This window comes from Sus scrofa, chromosome 7, assembly GCF_000003025.6.
Source record: "Sus scrofa isolate TJ Tabasco breed Duroc chromosome 7, Sscrofa11.1, whole genome shotgun sequence".
Classification (NCBI taxonomy): Eukaryota; Metazoa; Chordata; class Mammalia; order Artiodactyla; family Suidae; genus Sus; species Sus scrofa.
Window position 1 is genome coordinate 23,669,124 of NC_010449.5, and position 16,868 is coordinate 23,685,991.

The window sequence follows — 16,868 nt, forward strand, 5'->3', positions numbered from 1 at the left end:
CGCAAGAGACCGGAAGAAGGACCTTCCACCATTCTATGGTTCCGCGCGCTCTAGGGTTGCCTTTAGAAAGTGCCTTTGTGAAAGAAAAAGCCACTTTTAACTCCGCCGCTAATGCCAGTAACAAAAGGCATAAAGGAAACCAGCATTTTCTCCCAGTGTTATCTTTTTATCTTGTCCTACTCTTTTTCTCGTCCTTCTCCTCTCCACTTAATTTCTTGCCACGCAGGCCTCCTCTCTGGGCACCCCTCCGTGGAAGCCACCCAAGGTGGCGGGACTGCGAGTTCCCACGGGGTCCTTGGCTCGGTAGTCAAGGTGACCTAGGGAGGTTGGCCCTGGAGCTAGGTAAGGGTTGTCCTTAGGTTGGGGGAGGAAGGAAGTCTGGTTCTTCAGTCGTACCCTTTCCTCAGCAGTGGAGGCAGTGGACGACATTTGCCTAAAATTATGTTGGCTGATGTAGCTGATGTCCTCAGGGCCCTGAGATTCGTGGGCATGGGCGGCGAATCAGGAAGGTATTTTGAATCCACCGAGTCTAGATTCTGCCCCAGGTGTTAAAGACAAATGGTAGGTAAGTGGTAAGGTTTGAGAGTTACATAATATTTTATAAATTTTCTACCATAACATACTTAGTCCTGCCTCTAATAGCCCCTTCGTTTGGCCTAGATTTTTTTTCTGAATGAAATATTTGATACCCACCTCCACTCCGGTTTTTATAAGTTATGGAAATCAAATGTGACTTAAAATTGAGAACTGGGGAGTTCCCATCATGGCTCAGCAGTTAACGAATCTGACTAGCATCCATGAGAATGAAGATTCGATCCCTGACCTTGCTCAGTGGGCTACGGATCCAGCGCTGCCGTGAGCTGTGATGTTGGTTGCAGACACAGCTCGGATCCTGCGTCGCTGTGGCTGCAACTACAGCTCCGATTCGACCTCTAGCCTGGGAACCTCCATATGCAGCAGCTGCAGCCCTAAAAAGCAAAAACAAACAAAAAACTGAGAAGTGTTTGGCCCTTTACCTGTTATCGCACTTAACCACTTAACACCAAGGTGTACCATTATTCCCATTCTACATCAAGCGAAAAGGATTTAGAGAATTAAAGCAACATGTGCAAAGCAATGGAGTTTGTAAAGTGACAGAGCCAGAGAAAAAACACTTACTTATTCTCTACTAAATCCTGTCTCCATGCTTAAAGAGTGGTTAATAAACACACTATGGATCACCTCATTAGTTCAAGTTCTTGGTGCAGTAGGCTTGTTTCCTGTGGCCAAAAGAAATGACAGTGGTCCAAGGATGGTGTCATGGAAGGGCAGTTTTTCCAACCTGTAGTATCAATTTTTTTCAACAGTATTTTATCAACTGCCTATTCTGTGCCCGGTGCTCTCCAAAGATCTGGGGACACAGCAGTGAAGAGCTCTATCATCACGGAGTTCACATAATGGGGGAGATGCCACATAAACATGTCAAGTATCCATAAGTGCTGTGAAAGAAAATATAGCAAGGTAAAGGTGCTTGTTCCTACACCCCAGTTTTTCTCTACAGTTGCCATCTCTAGTCCTCAGGTTTCCAAAGGAGGAGCCACATGTTTCTCTATTTATTTATTTATGGCTGCACCCACAGCATGGGGTAGTTTCTGGGCCAGGGGTCAAACCCAAGCCACAGCAGCAACAACACTGAATCCTTAACTGTCAGGCCACCAGGGAACTCTGTTTCTCACTCAAGAAAAAAAATAACATACCATTTGCTTTTGTTTCTCCAGCAAGCATCAAAAACAGCCCCTTTGGGTGTCTGGGGAATACATAAACCAGGAAAATGAGAAAAAAATGAAGCAAAAGAGGAGGCTGACTTGACCCACCAATTGGTTTGCCCATAATTATTTTATTGACACTTTTTTTCATAGTTACAAAGGGAAAGTAAGGTGTTGAAGATGTAGAAAGGAAGGCCATGCATACAAGGGGACAGAGCATCACTTTAGATCTCAGGTCTTTGGGAAAATAGGAAAATGCGGAAATCCAATAAAAAGAAAGACCAACTTAAGAGAGACAAAAAGGGAGGTTAAGAGATGCAAACAACTTCCTGGCACTTCCGTAGAGAGGCTAAATCAGATCATTATTTCATCTTTTCAAGGATTATAAGGTCTCTGGGAAAAGAGGTGGGAAGAACCAATTCCTCATGGAATCACTAGGGTCACAGAATAAATGAGTAGAATTAGAAAACCACAGACAGAAATGAGGAAACAGCTGTGTTTAGGTTTTGGCAGGTGGGCAGGGGATGGTAATTATATCACAAGGTTGCCAGTCATTGAATCGCAGCTACTACATGCTAGAAACCATGCCAGGTTCTTTACAGAATGGTTCCTAACCATTGCAGCAACCCTGCAAGGTAGGCCTTATTACTGTTATTCCAGTATTGCAAATGACACTGGAGCTGGAGTTTAAGGTGCATGTTCTGGTTGCCCAGCTGGCAGGTGGCAGGGTTGGGAGAGGGATCCAAGCCTACCAGGCTCTGAAGTCAGAGTGGTTTCCACATCCCTACTTCTTCTGTCACAAAGGGGTTGGGTGAGGGTGACTTGGGATTTACAGGTTCCCAGTGAAGGATTAAGAACATGGAGATTCAGGTCTGAGCAGGATATTTATAGATTTCACAGGAGAATTATTGGATTTGCTTCCAGAATTTCTATGGAATGAGAAGGTGAAAAGGATCATGGTGGGAGGTGATTCTTGAGGATTTCTTTGAAGGGGGGAACTGGAAGGAGGAGTCGGGCCCTCCAGGGACCTGGTGTGGGTTCTAGGCAGCAATCCGGTAGTTGGGGTGGACCTGGGGCCTGACGTCGCAGACCATGCCAAGAAGCTGGGCCAGGACACGTTCCCGATTTCTTTGCTGGGAGCTCTGCATGCCCTGTACCTGGCGTCTTGTAGCCTGCTCCACCTCAGCGGACAGGTTCCCCTGGGAGCCCATGGCCTGGGGGAGGTGGGGGAGAGAAAGGAAAAAGCAGAAACAGAGAAAGAAGGCATCCAGGCACATGGAGGGAAGGATCCTGGAGCAAGGCCAGGAAGAAAGGCCCTCTCCAAAACCACTGCCATCCACAGAAATATCCAGACATCAAAGAGAGCCACGTAATGCCCTCTCCTCTAAGACCTGACAGGCAGCATCATCCTACAACAGACCATACAATCCCCACCGCCTCACCACATGCGCCCATAAAACTCTGCCCTCCACCCCAAATGTCATACTCTGCATGGACTGTGACATCCCCCTACCTCCACAAGCTATACAAGTCCTTTAAAGCTCCCAGACTCTCTTACGTATTGCAAAGCTCCATCAGCAATGTGGTCCTCGCCAGAGTCCCCTTCAGCGAGGGGACCCCTCCACCTTTTTTTCTTGTGGAATCACCCTGTATACACCTCACCAGATAGACCTATCAAGTTGCATCCCAGGGTCCCATCCCAGCTCCCCCATGACTTACTGCTTGCTGCTTGCTCTGGAATTCCTGCTCTCTCTCTCTGCGGTATTGCTCCACTTCCATCTGTGCCTCTTCCTTTGCCTGCTTCAGGCGCCGCGCCTTCCCTGGTAACAGAAGAAAGGACAGAAAGTGGAGGTAGACCCTCCCCACCACCACTAAATCTGAGAGTATGGGTCACTCCCTTCGGAAAAGTTATTCTGCCTTCTCTCAGTCAGCTAGATGCTAGATTCTGACACCCATTTCTTCCTTCCTAATAAGCCACCCCAGCTCCTTCCTCCCCACCAGCCTTGGGTTATCCGAAGGACTCAAATGTTTGCTGTATCCCTACCCCCAGTTTTCTCTCTGGACTCCTAAGGGAGAAATGAAGAGACTCACTCTTTCTGGCATCTGCCACCTTCTCAGCGGCCCGCTTCTCAGCTTGCAGGAGCTGCTGGATGCCCTGGGATTGACTGGCCATTTCTGTCGTTTATGACCGATGCTGTTTCGGATGCTATCAAGGTACCAGACGGCTCTCCCCCACACTGCCTACTTCTCCTCCCCCAGCTGTTTGCTGCAGCCTTCCACTACCCCTGGGTCTTAGTGCTCCTCTTTTCTTTCAGCCTTCTGCACCGGGTGTGCCCCCCAAATTGATCCTCCGATTGATGATGACTGCTCCTTTTCGCTCACCTCTTCCTCTGGCAGTACCCAAAATTACCGCCTGGGGGCAGCAGAGACCAGGCCCAAAGCTCCCCACAACCGTCGTCGCAGGTGCAGGGTTTTCCCACTTGGAAGGGCTAGGAATGCGGGCAGGGGTCAGGAGGAGAGAAATATCTGGGAGAGAAGGAGACATAGAAGGATTGAGAATGGGGTGAGGAGGTAAATCAATCATCCTGGGTGGTGTGTTGGGCATAGAGTATGCTGGGCTTCTCTAAATTCCAACTTGTCTTCCCCTTTTTTTCTCCCTCTCATTTCTATCTCCTTTTTCTACTTTCTCAATTCCAGATATCTCCATTCATCTCACTTGCTTTATTTTCTTGTGTCTTTTCCTGTGTTTTTCTCCTTTATGACCTGTCCCTTTCTCGGCCTTGCTGTGGTTTTGGTTTTGCATTTTCACCGTGATTTTTATCCTGTCTCCCCTGTTTTCTCTCCTCATCTTTTCGTCTATTACTGAATCATCTCTCTCCTTCCAGTTGGGGGAGGCGGGGTTCAACCTCCAGCTAGCCCTTGCCTCTGCTGCTTTTTCTGGCGTATCGTAGTCTTCCGGTTTCAGACGGACCCTTTATCTTAAGTTCCCTAGGTTCCCCCCCGGAGGCTAGAGCAAGGAAACACCTCCCGCCCCCCTCGGGGAGGAACGACATCCGGTAACGCGCTTCAGTTCATTTCCGCCCTTTACCGGCGTGTCCGCTTGCGCCATTTCCGTCAGCCTAGAGTGTCTCCGCCCTTCCCGCCTCCCTTCCTCGCAGCGTCTTAAACATAGGCCTCGGGCCTACTGCTCCGGGGGTACTTAGGGGGGCGGGGGGCAGGTCTGATGAGTAACCCCTCCCCCCAAGTCCCAGAGGGAGAAGCCTCTACATCTGTCTGCCGGGTACATTATATTCAATTTCTAGATCATTATTTGAAATTGTGACTTTTTAAAATTCAAATTTCTGTTGATAAAAATTTCCCTCATCAGTCTTTTATTATATAACAAAATCCTTTATTAAAAATTTATGTGGGCCAATGAGCCGCAAAGTAATCATTTATCCTTTTCTCATTAAAAAAATTAAATGTGACCCCAGCTCCCTCCTCAAAATTTTTCTTCAAACTTATCTGGTAAAGAGATGAGGATTAGGACTGGCCCTCATCTTTTGCTGAAGATACGAGGAGAAATGGGGAACGGAAGGGAGGAACAGAGAGAATGTCAAAGATGGAAGAGGGAGGGACCATCCAAGGCTGAGGTCCTGACTGCTGCCTTTTTTTTCCTTCTTTCTCAGCCCAAGAGTTCCATGGCCTCCACCTCCCGTCGCCAACGCCGAGAGCGTCGCTTCCGTCGTTATTTGTCTGCAGGACGGCTGGTCCGGGCCCAAGCCCTCCTCCAGCGACACCCGGGCCTTGATGTAGATGCTGGGCAGCCCCCACCACTGCACCGGGCCTGTGCCCGCCACGATGCCCCTGCCCTCTGCCTGCTTCTTCGGCTTGGGGCTGACCCTGCCCACCAGGACCGCCATGGGGACACGGCGCTACATGCTGCTGCCCGCCAGGGCCCTGATGGTGAGTCTGCCCTGGGAGGGAACAAGGTCTGGAGGACCTGGTGGGGTGTGAGATGAAGGCCAGTGGTTGAAAAATAAGCTGGTTATTTGCTCCCGAGACTTAGGGAAGAGTTGGCTTTGCTTATCATTTGTGCCTTTACATGACTGAGCTCCCTTTGTCTGAAGAGCCCTACATTCCCCAAAACAGCAAGTAGTAGTCAGAAATCATGTTTTTCTAGATTAGTGGCTATCTAGTCTCTTGACTAGTTTTTGCTTGTATTGCAAAAAGTACGACAGAGGATACTCTTTGCAGTTACATTGTCTGGGTTCAAAGTCCAGCTCCATGATTAATAGCTGTGTATTCTTGGCAAGTTTCTAAACTTTCCTGATGCTTAATTTGCCCTTGTGCAGATTTTTTTTTTTTTTTTTAATGGCTTAAATGCAAGTTCCCAGACCAGGGATTGAATCCGAGCCACAGCTGTGACCTGCACCACAGCTGCAGCAACACTGGGTCCTTTAACCTACTGCATTGGGCCAGGGATCAAACCTGTGCCTCTACAGCCACCTGAGCCACTGAAGTTGGATTCTTAACCTACTGCACCACAGCGGGAACTCCCCCATGTGCAAAATTAGATAATGACCCTTGCTGTGTGCCAGGCACTTCTCACAAAGCAGCTCATTTAATCCTCACAACTACCTTATGAAGGTACAAGTACTAACATTAACCCCCATTTCTCAGATGAAGAAAAGCACAGAGAAGTTCAATAATTTGCCATAGTTGGAGTTCCCATCGTGGCTCAGCAGCTAACAAATCTGACTAGCATCCATGAGGACGCAGGTTCAATCCCTGACCTCACTCAGTGGGTTAAGGATCCAGCGTTGCCATGAGCTGTGGTGTAGGTCACAGATGTGGCTCAGATCCTGCGTTGCTGTAGCTGTGGTGTAGGCCGGCAGCTGCAGCTCTAATTCAACCCCTAGCCAGGGAACCTCCATATGCTGCAGGTGTGGCCCTAAAATGCAAAAAAAATAAAATTAAAGAATAGTTTGCCAAAGTCACACAGCTGTTAAGTGGTAGAGCAAGAAAGCCTAACTAGACTGTCCATGCTCTTAATAGCTGCTTTATCCTGTGTGATAACTTTATAGAATTACACAGTGATAATGCCCACGTTCAAAGCACCCATGCTGTGACGTGTGTTTTAAGAATCAACTGAGGAATTTCCCTGGTGGCATAGTGGGTTTAGTATTCGGCACAGGCTGCAGCTGTGGTGCAGGTTCAGTTTCTGTCCCAGGAGCTTCCACATGCTGCAGGTGCAGCCAGTCAGTTGACATAAAGAATACATGAGTAGAGCCCCTGGCAACGTGATAAGCACTCTAGATGGTGGCTTATCACAGGTCTGTACTCTTTCACCCACTGTTCCGAAACTCAAAAATACTCTGAAAACCAAACATTTTTCATCCATCTGCCACCAAACTCATTTGGTGACAAAACCTAACCTAAAGCAAGGCTATCCACGCTATGTTTTTACCCTACTGATGTCAAATTTCATACATTTCAGTGCAGAAACATTCATGCGTTCAGTTACTAGGGCTGCCCAGGCTCTCAGGAGCGGCCTCGTATACAGTGTACCGCTGTCCCTTGGTATCCGAGAGGGATGTTCCAGGACCTCCCTCCCAGGATACCAGCATCCGCAGATGCTCAAGGTCCTTGTATAGAATGATGTATTTGAAGTTCCCTTGTGGCTCAGCGAGTTAAGGGTCTGGCATCATCACTATTGTGGCTCAGGTCACTACTATGATGCAGGTTCTATCCCTAGCCCAGAAATGTCCACATGCCCTGGGCACAGCCAGTAAAAATGACAATGATGTAGTATTTGCGTGCAGTCTACACACCATCTTCCTGAACATGGTAAATCATCTCTGGATTACTTATAATACCTAATACAATGTAAATGCCACATAAATAGTTACAGGCAGGCAGTAAGTTCAAGGTTTTTTTTTTTTTTTTTTGGTCTTTTGTCCTTTTTTAGGGCTGCACCCAAAGCATATGGAGGTTCCCAGGCTAGGGGTCTAATCGGAGCCGTAGCCGTAGGCCTACACCAGAGCCACAGCAACGCCAGATCCAAGCTGCGTCTGCGACCCACACCACAGGTCACGGCAACACCGGATCCTTAACCCACTGAACAAGGCCAAGGATCGAACCCGCAACCTCATGGTTCCTAGTCGGATTCGTTTCTGCTGCGCCACGATGGGAACTCCCAAATTCAAGTTTTGCTTTTTGGAACGTTCCAGAATTTTTTTCCTGGATATTTTAGATCTCTGATTAATTGAATCCATAGATGCAGAACCTGAAGTTATGTACTGTATGTACTTTCAGACCAACTCTATCAAATCCCAAAATATCTGCATTCTGGAAAGCCTTTGATATTGAGGGTTTCAGATGGGGATTTGTCAATACTATAGTGGCAGCTCCGTAGAGATGTAGCCTTCCCTAGGAGAATAACAGGTGAAACCCCCTTTCCCCTTCTAGAGATTGTTCCTCTAGAGCTAGAATGTTAGGTGACAACCTCTAGGTTGGGTTGAACAGCCTGAGCCTGATTTTTTTTTTTTTTTTTTTTTTGGTCTTTTTAGGGTCGCACCCTCGGCATATGGAGGTTCCCAGGTTAGGGATCCAATTGGAGCTGTAGCCGCCCGCCTACACCACAGCCACAGTCACACCAGGTCCAAGCCATGTCTGTGACCTACCTGCAACTCACGGCAACGCCAGATCCTTAACCCACTTAGCAAAGCCAGGGATCGAACTCGAGTCCTCATGGATTCTAGTCAGGTTCATTAACTGCCGAGCCACGATAGGAACGCCAAGCCTGAGCTTGGTTTGATTGCTCTTATTATCCTCCAGCTCCCAAGAATATACAGAAACCCCACCCACACTCCCGAAAACTCTCCTATATAGTCAAAAATCCCCTTTTCTTTAATTCCTGTAACACAAACGAAATAGGCTGACCTATTCAAATTTTTTTTCTTTGGCATCCACCAATAAAATTTATTGACTGTATCACAGTGCAAAGTTACTAACATCATGAATAACTGAAGTTATTTTCTTCAATTGCATTCAATAGAGAGAAAACTTACATCAAAGTCAATATAATGTTCTACATGACTTCACTCAAAAAATTTAAGCAGTGAACCTTGATTTTTAAAGAAGAAAGTAAAATGGTATAGTTTACTGTTGCCTTCTTTCCAGCTTTCACTAAGTGCTAACGAGTACCACTTAAGTGTCTTATTTGAGTATGAAGTATTTATAAGTTTCTACATATTAAGATTTCTTTAAGCTTCATATCAAATGAGTTGTAGATCTGCTTAAAGTATGGCTTCTCCTTTAAAGAAGGAAAGAAGGCTGACGAGGGAGGGAGTCGGGGGTGGCTTCAAACGTTGGTCGTCACGAGGCTTGAGGCTTGTTTGCATTACTATTCAGATTTTTTTTCTTTAACTTAAAACATGGAGAAGAGGTTTACAAAGTGCAGGCACCTAACTCCACAGTTGACGTTGTACATGGCGAGAGAGCAGAGTGCCCGGAGGCAGATCTCAGACCTGGTCCAAGTTCTGACTCTGTCACTGACAAACTGTGTGACAGGGACATGCGGCTCAGCCTGTGTGAACCCATTTTGCCTCTCTAAAGTTGAGGTTGTGACAAGTAAATGAGGCAAGCACTTGGTGCAGTTTTGGTACTCATTAGATGATAAGTGCTGTTAATTCTCATTCTTGTATTATTCAATTAAGGCTTTTCTTTTCTTTTCTTTTTTTTTTTTTAAGGGCCTCACTTTTGGCACATGGAGGTGATGTTCCCAGGCCTGGGATCCAATTGGAACTGTAGCTGCCAGCCTATGCCACAGCCAAGCAATGCCAGATTTGAGCCTTGTCTGTGACCTACACCACAGCTCACAGCAATGCTGAATCCTTAACCCACTGAGTGAGGCCAGAGATCGAACCTGTGTCCTCATGGATACTAGTCAGATTCGTTTCCACTGAGCCGCAAGGGGAACTCCTCATTAAAGCTTTTTGAGTAACAAAAATGTCCCTCGTGGTATGGTAGGTGCTTCCTTCATTGTACCAAATGCCAAGGAGCATGTGGGGTTGGTGATATGATTCCGTTTACAGATGAGGATGCAGGGCCCAGAAGGTTCAGGACCTTGCCGAAACCTCACCTATGCTCAGGTCACTCCCAAGCCCTCTCAGGCCTTCCTTCTCCTGGTCCCCTGCCAGCCTTACCACCAGGTGGCCTTCTAACTCCTTGTTGGAAAGGCCCCTCTCTAGAGACCAATCTGGCTTCAAATGCAAATATTTTCTTTGAACGGATGACCCAGAATCTTCTGGGGAAGTGAGGTTTCCCCTCAGTTCCCATGTGAGGTCGGAGGGATGTGCCATTTCACACTAGATTGGCTGGGCCAAGTTGTCACACCCAGTGAGATGCCAGGGCATGGCCACTACCTTTGGGTAACATGTCACGGGGAGGTGGTCTTCACTGTCAGAGACGCCTGTGTACACACACCTTAGTCCTACAGTGACCATTCTCCACATACAGCAAGAATGAGTGAGTGTTGAGAAACAAAAGGTCATTTTCTTAGAGACTGCAAAAAAAGTAAGTCCAAAGCCAGCTTGGTGTTTTTCTTTTAAGTGTAGCATTCACGGCCCTTCTGCTCTGTGCACACACTCTGTTAGACATTTCCCGCCCGGTGCCCACTTTGATCTGCTCAGGAGAAGGCGGCTGTGGGCCTGCTTCACAGATGACTGGGCCATCCGCTTATGTTCCCTTTGCCTTTCCAGCCCTGCCTCCCACAGACACCCACAGACCCTCGCCTCCTGCCACGAGGCTCTGTCTTCAGTGACCCCCGGCTGTTTTCAGCAAACCTGCCCATCTTTTATCTGCCTCCTTCCTGTTGCCTTCCTATCCGCCCTGCTGTTTTCCACCTCGCTGAGTTATTCTTCCTCCCCAGCCCAACCCAAGTCCCACCTCCTCCTGGAAGCCCTCTCCAGCCACCCACCCACTGTTGCCTGTTCTTCTTTCACACCGTGGTCGTCACTCAAACTTCTGATACTGGCGTTTTTTTCAAAGCATGTTGTATCAATTAGTATGAGCATCTCACTAGGTAGAAATCACATCTCATTATGGGGAGAAGAGCAGTGCTTCCATCACTCAGATGAAGGACTTTGTACTCCACAAAGTTTTTTTTTCTCCCCCACACTTATTTTTCCCAATATAAAAGTACAACACGTTGGAGTTCCTATTGTGGCTCAGCCGGTTAAGAACTCGACATAGTGTCCTTGAGGATTCAGGTTCGATCCCTGGCTTCGCTCAGTGGGTTAAGGACCCAGTGTTGCTGTAAGCTGCAGCATAGGTTGCAGATGTGGCCAGAATCTGGAATTTCTGTGGCTGTGGCATATACCCGCTGCTGCAGCTCCAATTAGACCCCTAGCCTGGGCACTTCCATATGCCACAGGTGCGGCCCTAAAAAGAAAAAAAAAAAAAAAAAACAGTTCCCGTCATGGCGAAGTGGTTAACAAATCCGACTAGGAACCATGAGGCTGTGGGTTCAATCCCTGGCCTTGCTCAGTGTGTTAGGGATCGGGCGTGGCTGTGAGCTGTGGTGTGGGTTGCAGATGTGGCTTGGATCCCACGTTGCTGTAGCTGTGATGTAGGCCGGCTGCAGCTCCGATTAGACCCCTAGCCTGGGAATCTCCATATGACGCAGGAGAGGCTCAAAAAAAGACCAAAAAAAAGTACAATGTGTTAGTTGAAGAGTGTAGGGAAAAGTTGATCTATGCTGCTAAATTGGTGGTAAAGTTGGCATTTCAAATCACTGGATGGGATGTGGTGAGCTATTTAATAACTGTTACTGAACCGTTTGGCTTTGCTGGGGAGAAACAGAGTCTTATCTCATGCCCAACTTAGAAGTAAATTACAGCTGAGAAACACCTAAATAGGACAGGACAGGAAGAGTTCATACCAAATTCATGGGAGGATTTGGTAGGGGAGTGGAAATTGGAAGACAGCATCAAAGAAAACTTTAGCTTTGTCTATGATGATTTTATTTCTTTAAAATCAAATGAAAATAATTTAACATACCTCGTGGTAGAAATAGGGGTGCTGATCGTACTATACTTTGTGCTTTTTTCATTTTTTAAAATATTTCTAAAAATAAACATAGTAGAAGAAAACACAAAGACAATATCTTGGGGTGGAGAAAAACCCTCCTAAGAATGAAATAAAAGTCAAAAGCTATAAAAGAAAATATTGGTAAGATTTAAGTACATAAAAATTTTTTGAAGACAGATGGAAGAAAATATTTGTAATATGTGTAACAGACACAAAAGGTTGTTATCTATGCTGTATAAAGAGCTCTCATGAAAGTTCCCGTTTTGGCACAGCAGAAACGAGCCTGACTGGTATCCATGAGGATGCAAGTTTGATCCCTGGCCTCACTGGGTGGGTTAAGGATCCGGCGTTGCGGTGAGCTGTGGTGTGGGTTGAGATGCAGCTCGAATCTGGCCAGCAGCTGTCACTCCTCTTGGACCCCTTGCTTGGGAACTCCCATTTGCCTCAGGTGCGGCCCTAAAAAAAGACAAAAAAAAAAAAAGCTCTCATATCTACACATATGATTTCCAGAAGAAAAGTGGGCAGAAATTACAACTTATTCACAATAAACACTAAGAGCCAAAAATCATATGAAAAAGAAAAAAATTTCATTCATAAAGTTGTTTTTTTAACCTGTCAATGAGCAAAATTGAAAGGGTCGGTGATACTCAGATTTGATAAAGGATGACACAGGTGCTCGTATTCTTGATGGGGTATACATCGGCACAAACTTTTTGAAAGCAGTTTGGCAAAATTGCATGTACGGTTTGACTCAGAAATTCCACTTCTGAGAATCTGCCCCACAGAAGTACTGTCAGGAGTCCACAGAGATGTACGCATAAGGCCGATCATTTGTGGAAACAAAGACTTTCTATTGGGGGTGGGAAGATTTGTTTGTTTCATACACACAGTAAAACACTACACAGTCATAAAAAAAGAATGAGGTAGACTGTGTACTCCTGTGGAAAATATAAGTGAGGTGTTAAGTGAAAAAAGTAAGTTTCCAAATAATACACAGCGGTCTGGTCCCCTGTCTCTGAGGAGGAATTGTCGTGTGTGTGTGTTTCTATGCACCAGTCTGGGACTGGAAGCGAACACAGCAAACTCAAAATTAAATCCATTTTTCCTTCTTTAAAAAGAAAAGAAAAGTTCATATTAATGATGTCCTTTTCACATTAAAATATCAGCTAAGATTGGGGGAAAGCCACCCATAGTCCTGCCACCCAGAGACTAGAATTTTTTACATATTTCCTTCCAGTCTACTCTTTTCAACAATGGGATTTGGGTTTTTGGGTTTTTTGTGTCTTTTTGCCTTTTCTGGGGTTGCTTCTGCGGCATGTGGAGGTTCCCAGGCTAGGGGTCTAATCGGAGCTGTAGCTGCCAGCCTAGCCAGAGCCACAGCAACTCGGGATCTGAGCTGTGTCTGCAACCTACACCACAGCTCATGGCAACACCAGATCCTTAACCCACTGAGCAAGGCCAGGGATCGAACCCGCAACCTCATGGTTCCTAGTCGGATTCATTAACCACTGAACCACAACGGGAACTCCTTTTTGGGTTTTTGTTTGTTTCTTTGTTTGTTTACACACTTGCGATCAGATCCTATATACAATTTTGCAACCAGCTTTTTCCACCCAGAAACATAAATGTTAGTGCCTATTTAATATTCTGTACCAGATTTTACTCATCATGTTTTATAGTTGGACAAGGGTTTACTCCTTAGGAGCTATGAATTAAAAGCCTCCTGTCCAAGCCTGAGCTCCCACCCATCCTCACACCTGCTGTGAACCCTGATAGGGAATAAGCTGTTGGGACAGTTTGGGAGGGCTTGTGACAGGTCACATCAGTTCTAAAGAGAAGTGCCCCACCTGTCATCCTGATGTGGTTTGGGCGACGCTCAGGCGTGCCAGGAGATGGGTGGGGGCAGTGGGTCTTGGCCAGCCGAGGCCGAACCCATTCTGCCTTCTGCCTTCCATAGTAGTGACAGGGCAACCCTTCCTCTGTCCCTTCCTCTTGCTGGGTACCCGGTATGTCCTGGTACCCCGGAATAAAGATTCAAAGAGTGCTGGCCCACTTCCTCCTGCCCTAGGAAGAGAAAGTAGGTCCACAGGAAGGGAGAGTGCCTCACTCACCCTCCTCTGTCCTAGGAGCACAGAGGTGGTTGGTAGCTGTGGCCAGGGGCATGGCTGGCCAGTGTTAGGGTCCTGGGTGGGCAGTGAAGTGAGCAGCATGGCACTCAGCTGATGCTGGAGTAGATGCGTTGTGGTCAGGGCTCAGGAAGAGGGGAACTCAGGGATGTCAGTCCCTCCGTGTTCCCCCAGCCTCTGGGTGGGACCCTCTCTTAGCCCCGTTCCCCTGCCTTGAGTCAGCAGTAATTTGCTTTGCTGCTGGGAACGTTTCTGTGGTTCAAATTCATTGCTGGTCTCTCTCTACCTCTCCATCTCCCTCCCAGCATCCCCAGTGTAAGGCTGGCTGAGAGAAAGTCCCCTGAAAATATTGATCTTATTCAGTTTATTGAAAAGTGACATAAAGAGATAAATCTATTATGTATTTAGATATTTATAATGGTATAGAGTAGGGTGTTCAGGTATTTTACCAGTCTGAAGAATATAGTTCTGGGTGAGAAACACAAAAGGTATATAAAGTGACACTATTTTCAAGCCAAAAATGGAATACACAGTCAAGGTTTTTGACATCACCCTAGGCGGCTGGAGGCAGGCCAGAAAGACATACTAGAGCCCCCAGGACACTAAATCAGTTTTTGCAGACACAGGTCAGAATCTTTTAAATCACCACACTTACCATGCACGTGGTAAACTATCAGTAAATACTTGTCAGTGGTGCGATTTCCTGATACCCAGGAGGCATCCATGTGGGCAACCCTTTCACTGGTCTGAGACCAAGGGAGTGAGTGGCCAGCAGGATTCAAGATGGCGGCCCTGCCAAGACGAGGGAGCCCCAGCGAACTCTGCTCACTGCTCTCCCACCCACAGCCTACACGGATTTCTTCCTGCCACTGCTGAGTCGCTGTCCCTCTGCCATGGGAATAAAGAATAAGGATGGGGAGACCCCTGGGCAGATTCTGGGCTGGGGACCCCCCTGGGATTCTGCTGAAGAGGAGGAAGAAGATGAGGCTTCCAAGGAACGGGAGTGGAGACAGAAACTGCAGGGAGAGCTGGAGGACGAGTGGCAGGAGGTCATTGGAAGATTCGAAGGTAAGGAATCCGTTTCCACCCACAGCCACTCCCTTCCCTGCTGCACGGATGCTGCCACTGGCTTCCTGCGCCCCCTTCCTCTGCTGCCCTGCCTCTCTGGCCCATCTCCTTTTCACTGCCTGTCCCCAACCACCCCCTCCTGCCCTACAAACAGATGATGCTTCCCACGAGACCCAGGAACCCGAGTCCTTCTCAGCCTGGTCAGATCGCATGGCCCGGGAACATGCCCAGAAGCGCCAGCAGCAGCGTGAGACAGAGGGAGCCTGCCGACCCCCACGGGCTGAGGGCTCCAGTCACAGCTGGCGGCAGCAAGAGGAGGAGCAGCGGCTGTTCCGAGAGCGAGCCCGGGCCAAGGAGGAGGAACTGCGTGAGAGCCGGGCCAGGAGGGCGCAGGAGGCTCCCAGGGACCCGGTGTCAGAGCCAGCCAGGGCCGGGCCCAGGGCAGAGCACCCCAGAGGAGCAGGGAGGGGCAGCCTCTGGCGCTTCGGCGATGTGCCCTGGCCCTGCCCTGGGGGAGGGGACCCAGAGGCCATGGCTGCAGCCCTGGTGGCCCGGGGCCCCCCCTTGGAGGAACAGGGAGCTCTGAGGAGGTACTTGAGGGTGCAGCAGGTGCGCTGGCACCCTGACCGTTTCCTGCAGCGGTTCCGAAGCCAGATCGAGACCTGGGAGCTGGGCCGTGTGATGGGAGCTGTGACAGCCCTTTCTCAGGCCCTGAATCGCCATGCAGAGGCCCTCAAGTGACCCCAGGGAAAGAGCAGGGGCCTGCAGGAGCGCAGGGCAGTAGGAAGGCAAAGGTTAGAGATGGGGATGACGAAGAGGCGGCGGATGCTGAGCAGCGGAGGATGTGGGGTGGGAGCAAAACTTGTAATGAGTGGCGCGGGCTGGGGGATGTGGGCCACCACCACGGCTCCTTGACTCTGCCATTCCTAATAAGACCTGGTTCCACATCTCACTCCCGGTGTCTCCTCTGCCTTTTTCCACTGCTGTGGTTTTCATCACCCATGACATCTCCTTTCCCGTTCCGCCTGCCACAACCCACAGCGCCTGTGCACCTGCACCATGCACGCACACATGATTCGTGCCCTCGGTGGGAGACGAGAAGCCCCCTGCTTGCCCACCCACCTGCCCACAAGGGTGGCCCTAAGAAGGCCCGATTTGCCCTCCAGTCTCTCCAGTCCCTACGCTGGACTCCTCTCCACTCTTCCATCAGCGGTTGGAGAAATAGATGTGAACAGAGTCAAAAAGGGGAACAAAAGCAGTTTCCCTCCCCTCCCCAACTCCCCAGCCAGAACCACATCCTCCTCCCCACTTAACACCCCCTTCCCCCAACACAGGGCTTTCCCTTTGCTGAGTCACTGAATGATCTGAATTGGGGGCCCGCTAGAGCCAAGGAGGTGGTGGGAGGATGGGGGATAGAAGCAGAAGGGATGGAGGAAGAGCCCTGTGGGGGAGTGGAATTTCGGTTGCTAAAATTAGGAGCGGGGGTAGGAAGTGGAAAGAGCCGAATTATGTAACCTGGGTTGTCTGTTCTTGGGCAACCAAGGATCCACACCCAAGGCCATCCCTCCGCTGTAGCTTCTCAGTCCTGGGTCTCCTCCTCCAGGCCTCTCAGCTCCCTCCATCCAGCTTCTGCCCCCATCCCGAGCCCTGGGCCTCACCCGTCTTGGCCTTCTAGATGAACATGGCCTTTTCCTAAGGTTGAGGAAGAGGTCCTTGCAGGGTGCAGGGAGAGGGGGCACCATCCCTCCACCGTTCATACTCAGTCCCACTCCAGCCCTGGGAACTGGGATGGGAAGCCGCAGGCAGCACCAAGCCCCACCGCCATCCTGCAGGACAGAGCAGGGACCTCGGCAGA

General features: G+C 48.7%; 2 protein-coding genes and 1 long non-coding RNA gene across 9 annotated transcripts; 2 read left to right on the forward strand and 1 right to left on the reverse strand.

Moving 5' to 3' along the window:
• LOC102161099 lies at positions 33–1,222 on the forward strand. Its single transcript, XR_002345613.1, has 2 exons — positions 33–561; positions 661–1,222. It is a non-coding gene; the product is annotated as an uncharacterized LOC102161099 (long non-coding RNA).
• ATP6V1G2 (ATPase H+ transporting V1 subunit G2) lies at positions 1,847–4,737 on the reverse strand. 4 transcript variants are annotated; one of them, XM_021097988.1, is made up of 4 exons: positions 4,669–4,737; positions 4,128–4,271; positions 3,465–3,565; positions 1,847–2,959 (listed from the first exon to the last, which is right to left on the reverse strand). In XM_021097988.1, exons 3-4 carry the CDS (start codon positions 3,522–3,524, stop codon positions 2,786–2,788), a joined length of 234 nt encoding a protein of 77 aa, XP_020953647.1. In that variant the 5' UTR covers positions 3,525–3,565; positions 4,128–4,271; positions 4,669–4,737; the 3' UTR covers positions 1,847–2,785. The 4 variants fall into 4 exon arrangements, with proteins under 4 accessions (XP_020953647.1, XP_020953646.1, XP_020953645.1 ...); XM_021097987.1 differs by lacking the exon at positions 4,669–4,737 and adding an exon at positions 4,462–4,662; XM_021097986.1 differs by having other exon boundaries at positions 4,128–4,692.
• Positions 3,879–15,966, forward strand: NFKBIL1 (NFKB inhibitor like 1). Of its 4 annotated transcripts, XM_021098451.1 has the most exons (5): positions 3,879–3,959; positions 4,061–4,208; positions 5,414–5,690; positions 14,792–15,013; positions 15,168–15,966. In XM_021098451.1, the coding sequence occupies exons 3-5, from the start codon at positions 5,426–5,428 to the stop codon at positions 15,752–15,754; spliced, it is 1,074 nt and encodes a 357-aa protein (XP_020954110.1). In that variant the 5' UTR covers positions 3,879–3,959; positions 4,061–4,208; positions 5,414–5,425; the 3' UTR covers positions 15,755–15,966. The 4 variants fall into 4 exon arrangements, with proteins under 4 accessions (XP_020954110.1, XP_003128355.2, XP_020954109.1 ...); XM_003128307.3 differs by lacking the exon at positions 3,879–3,959 and having other exon boundaries at positions 4,174–4,316; XM_021098450.1 differs by lacking the exons at positions 3,879–3,959; positions 4,061–4,208 and adding an exon at positions 4,743–4,801.